The 5,701-nt window shown below is 43.5% G+C and overlaps 1 protein-coding gene across 1 annotated transcript in view; it reads left to right on the top strand.

The window, feature by feature from the left end:
• Positions 1-227: 227 nt before the first annotated feature.
• The window catches only part of NEK9 (NIMA-related kinase 9), a gene marked incomplete at its 5' end in the record, with an annotated part of 24,914 nt that continues 19,440 nt past the window's right edge, over positions 228-5,701 (top strand). Inside the window, 3 exons of the mRNA XM_010074989.1 lie at positions 228-405; positions 3,292-3,347; positions 4,223-4,293. Coding sequence (XP_010073291.1) covers positions 228-405; positions 3,292-3,347; positions 4,223-4,293 — 305 coding nt within the window. The remainder of the gene's footprint in view (positions 406-3,291; positions 3,348-4,222; positions 4,294-5,701) is intronic.

Genomic DNA, 5,701 nt, shown 5'->3' on the forward strand with positions numbered 1-5,701 from the left:
CCAAAGCGACTGCTGGCCAGCTAGAGAGATGGCTTCAGGCCATCGCAGTTTGTAGCGACAAGCTGAAAACCTCAAAACTTACTGTTGTGAAGAATCTTTGTCTGAAATCTGTAAGAGGCAGGAAAGTCTTTTTACCTTCCCTGAAGTTTTAATTTCCTGCTGTAAATGCACATACTGTTCTCTTCATAGAAGTGTGTTTTTAATTAAGAGATGTTTTTGTGTTTCAGGATGACTCACTTGTAGTGTGGAAGGAGGTGGACCTGACCCGGCTGTCAGAAAAGGAGCGTCGCGATGCTTTGAACGAAATCGTTATCCTTGCCCTATTGCAGCATGAGAACATCATCGCGTACTACAATCACTTCATGGATAACACCACGCTGCTGATTGAGCTGGAGTACTGTAATGGTGAGATCCCTACTCCCGCTTACAAACAGGCAGTTGCCATGTTGCTGAGTCACCCTCCTGCAGAACCTGCGGGAAGTATTCCTGGGGTGTCCTCTAGTGAGCAGAGGAGTAGAGGTGCATTCTGCGTAGCTCTTGAAGAGGAGGTTGAGAACTCTTCAGATTGAGAACTCTTGTGTTTCAGCTGGCAAGGAAAGAAGTGCAGTAGTTAGTCTAGGCAGTAGAAGGTTTCTCGAGTCTTTTGAGTAGCTGGTGCAGTGGAAGAAGTGGGTTATTGGTAATGTACACTTCTAATGTACCTTGCTGTGCTCTTTTAGGAGGACAGTGGGAAAAGACTATGAGGGTATTCAGGCCTCTCTGCCAGTACAGAGTGGAGCTGTTTTTCAGTAGCATCACTTTAAAGTAGACCCCTCCATTTGGTAATTATAAATCAAAGCTTAAAAATCTGCTGGCACACTGCAATCAGGACTTTTTCCTGCCTTTTGCTATCAGCTTCTAAGTTTACTATTTAAAAAAATTTTAAAACCAGTCTTTCTAGTGGTGGAGAAAACTTCAAAATTCCATCCCAGGGTAGGTCAGACAGTATTGTTTGCAGGGGAAACAGTGCCATCTGGGATGGAGAAGTAGAAGGATTTGATATGAGGGTCTGAGTTGCAGCTGCTCTTAGACAGCTGGAAGGGGGGGAGGTCATATGCGGATAATACTGCTATAACGGGATGCCTGCCTGGGACTTCAATATGGTTCCTGTTTGGATGAGTGGGACAGCTCCCCTGGGTAGGTATCCTGTGTGTGTTTGGGGGTTATGTTAAGCCTTGGCTCATCATCAGAAACTTTTTTCGATGGAAAAGGCTGTCATCATGTAGTTATCACCTTAGACAGATTGATTCTACTGGGACAGGTTGGGGAGGACAACTGAGTTGTGCAAAGTATTTCTGAAGGGTGTCAGGTTGGCCACAGCTGGTTTTGCTTCTCTCCTTTTTGTTCCTATGGAGGGTGGAGTCCAGTGCAAGAGTGGGAAAATGTTAGCTCTTTGATGAACCATTTATTTTAGGAGTACTCTGTGTGAGTTATTTAGCTGCCCCAAAAAGAGTGCATGCTGGGGCCATTATAAATTCATTGGAGGGCATAGAGAAAAGCTGCTTAGTACTGACGTCTGTACATGCTTGCTAGTGTCTCTAAACTGTTTTACTTTGGGACAGTAACCAAGAGATGAGTATATAGCCTACGTTGCCTGAATATGTCTGAGTGCTACGAAACTGGGGACACGAGAAAGAGGGAATCTCATTTAGACTTATGGATACTGGTTTTGCCGATGTGTTAATAGTTGTTTCTGTGGCTTTTGTTACAGTGTACAAGTCCAAGATAATTCGTGAGTAATTTTTAAAGCAGGGCTGGATTAGTCTCTATCAGACACTCCTTAGAATCCAAAGTTTTTACTGTTTAATTGGCATGTCTCTTCTGGAGATTTAGAAAATATTTTAAAATTTGAATAAATATTGTCCCCATTTTACAGGACAGGAAGCCAAGTTGCTGATTTATTTGCCTGTAGTTCTGTATGTGTATTGTGGTACCACAAGACTTAGGTTTATCAGGGGATAACATCAGTGAATACATGTGAAATAGATTTGGGAAGAAATATCCTATAAAATATATTTGTTGAAGACAGAATAGAGTGTCAGAAGGTTAGATGTGATTATATGAAGCAAAGAAGAAAGTAATTTGTTTTTCTTTTTAGTATGTGTGTGTAGAGGTATTGGTTATCTGAGTCAAGAGGTAATTTGTCTCCTTGCATAGGATTTTGGCGATGTCGTACCTGTCATGCTGCTCTTTGGTTCAGAAAAGCTGCAAAAAAGATTGCAAAAAAATCAGAGATGTAGAACAGAATTCACTAAAAACCTGCGTAGTCTGAGTCGTGAGGAAAGAGGTTCATAAGAAGAGGCAGAAATGAATACTTCGGTTAAATTGCGAATGTGAAGTGTGATTTGTAGATAATTTGCAAATGTGTACATAAGGCAGAAAAAATAAATGTTGAGAGATTATAGCAAGGCTGAATGAGAAGAAATTAAGCGAAGGGAATCTTAATTAGAATATCAGAAAAAATCTTCCTAACGTGGAAGTCTGAAATAAATCTCTTGAGGGAAAAGAGCCATTGTGACCTGCTTTGGACATCTTCAACTTGACAGCCCCATGGCAATCCTATACCAGGAAGCTGTCTTGCACCATACCCGTGGGAATGGGAAAGGGCCTGGTGTTCCGTTAGTGTTAGGACATAATATATGGTAATTGGGAAATGGTATAGCAACAGGATGTGATCAGAGATTTGGGACTTAATGGTATGATGCTAATCTGACAGGAAGTGTCACTACTTGCAGCCCTCGGCATCACTTCTTTTAGCCCTCCTTTATTTTCAATCTGCCATCCTGAAATCGTGAGGTGCCCTGAAGAGTTTGCTGATTTCAGGCTTCTGTTAGTGGTGCTGCTGTTGTCAGTGCTTTGTGAACTCTGCATCAATGTAGTTGGCAGGGCAGATGAAGGAGAGAAGCAGGTCAGAGCTGAGCAGTAAGTGGGGAAAGGCAGTAGCTTGTGTTTTCAGGGACTACTCTGAACTTAAAATTGCTTTCTTTTTTTTTTATGTATTGTTTATTTATACATAATGCTGAGCAGGACAACCTCATACAATCTGGTGTACAAGTTATAAATGTTTACATATCCCAAGAAGCATTTACAAGTAAAAAAGGAGGGACTGCTAGCCTATCTTACTAACTTTTTAGAGAGTATTTAAATTATGGTGTTAAAAAAGAGTCATATCTGCTTAAGCTTAGATATGCCAGTGAACTGCCATTGACTAAGATGAACCTCTCTGTCTTTCTCACTTACTTGTAATTACAGGAGGGAACCTCTACGATAAGATTCTGCGGCAGAAAGACAAGTTATTTGAAGAAGAGGTAATTTGGACTGGTTTGAGGGAGCAGTGGGGCTGGCCTAACGTTCTGGGGATTTGTCTGGTTATCTGAGTATTTATACAACATTTTTCCTGTAGTGGGGAATTCCTGTGTATATCTGGGAACTGGAATCCTTCCTCCACTGTTGAATGTTGCAAGCATTTATGGACTATCAGAAACTTTTTGGTTTGCTTTTGGGCTGTCTATAAGCAGTGTAAACTTCCAAGGGAGGAATAATGAAAGAGCACTCAGCTGACTTTAGTCAACTTATCACCTTGGCTGACATTTCACTTTAAAGCCTCTCTGTGTTTCTTCCTAGTTGGTATTCAATTTTTCTCTCTTCTTAACCATTTTGTAGGTTATTTTCTGACCTTGAATCTGCCTCACCATAGATATCTTTCTTGTTCCTTTTTATTTTCTTTTTCTTTCTTTTTCTTTTTTTTTTAAACTTATTTTCTGCTGTCTGCTTCCACCTAATGCTTAAGTGGTTAATGATTACACTTACTTATCTTCTATAATGACTTTTAAGGCCTTCCAGTTCATGGTGAATATTAAATTGTCACAGTTTGTATTTCAGAGACCCCAACTGTAGAACTTCCCCAGGTCATCATTAGCTGTCATTCCTAAGTCTTTTCACTCACTGAATTCTGTGATGCTTGTCAGGACAAACATTCCGAATGGCACTAGAACAATCTACCTTTTGGAATATCTTTTCAGGTTTTTTCAAAACAGGAAATTAGGAATTTTCATATTCCTGAAAGAGCATCTAAATGGTATGGTCAGGTCCTTTTGCTGTGCCTCTGTGTGACAGGGATGTATGGGATTTTGTAGAGGCTTTTTTTGAGCCTCACATAAGGCTTTTATTCCTACCTTTCCAGATGGTGGTTTGGTATCTCTTTCAAATTGCATCAGCTGTGAGCTGCATTCATCGAGCAGGAATTCTTCACAGGTAAGTGTGGCATGCAGTAAAGCTACGATAACCAGTGCAGTTCCTGGATGTGAGTGCAGAACTCCTTTGGTAACCTTTGCTTCTGTGTTTTAAGCAAGTACTGAGCTTCTCTCTAAGTAACTATGACTCTCTTAAGAGGGCTAGTTACAACTGGGCTTTGCTGCGGGGGCCACACCTCCTCGTGGTTCCTGCCGGACACCCTTCATGGTGACCAAGTCGGCCCCTGCCCCAGTGGGAGTTATGCTTACCCAGCGCCCTATTGAGTGGCTTCACCGACCACTTGATATATATAGGATATATACAGGTGAACCTTTTCTCTGACAGTTGGCGTGTGCTGCTGTCCTGGCCTCGCTCACGGGCAGATTAGATGAGCAACGGCCATGCAGTCTTGAGGGGGGCTGCTTGGTCGATTCTTGTTAACCGGACTTGACACTTCCGGTACTGCAGTGACTCCCGCCGACGAGTTGGTGCGTCTCCCAGTTCTTATCCTGTGCGTCCGCAAGGGTTTGTGGGGGGTCTGAAACTCACCTAAAGCCGGCGCTCGGGATGTTACGGGTCCGGAAGATCTACGCATTCGTCGCGGTGCGCTTCGTGTGTACTTCGAGTGGTGTCGCGGGCGGTCGCAGGCTTCTGGCGCTGCAGAGACCCCAGCCGACTTGACTGCAGGTCCACAACTACCCTCCAGTTCTTATCCTGCACGTGCGTAAGGGTCCCTGGAGGGTTGGACCCCACCTAAAGCCGGTATTCGGGATGTCACGGGCCCGGAAGAATCTCGCGATCGTCGCGGTGCGCTTCGCGTGTACATGGAGGGTGGCACGGGCGTTCGCTGCGGGATGGGAGCACGTTACTGGGGGGCGTATAGACCTTCGGGTTTGTAGCGTTCCTATGTGATATGTAACCGTCTCTGCTTTTTCCGCGTCGGGATCATTCCGCATAAAATCAGCTTGACAATGTGATCCTTTCAAGCCTCCAAGCTGTGTGGTAACATCTGTCCCGGTCGCGGATAAGCCTGTTGTCTTAGCGGTGGCGGCACTGGGTTGGAACCAGCTTGTAGGGGGATTCATCCTGGCGCGTGTGACATTCATACCGGACATGATGAGAGGTGGACGGGCCACCTTTACTTAACCTGGAAAGGGGGCACACTCCGGTGTGTTCGGAAAAAAATAAATATAGCTGAACTGCCTAGATGTTGAATATCACTTCTGTAAATACTTTTTATTGGGCTAGAAACCATCTTGTGATAAATGCGCAAGAGATTTTGTATATGAAAAGGGAATTGCTGTCTTTGGTGTTGAAGCTCTGTGAACAGAGAGTTAATCCATGTAGGAAGTAAATTGGCACTTTATTGCCATAGCACATAAATGATGTTTGCTAAAGTGGGTAGGAAGAGGGGTTACCAGAGCTCGAA

The sequence above is a fragment of the Pterocles gutturalis genome, unplaced genomic scaffold (genome assembly GCF_000699245.1).
Source record: "Pterocles gutturalis isolate BGI_N339 unplaced genomic scaffold, ASM69924v1 scaffold2632, whole genome shotgun sequence".
NCBI lineage: Eukaryota > Metazoa > Chordata > Aves > Pterocliformes > Pteroclidae > Pterocles > Pterocles gutturalis.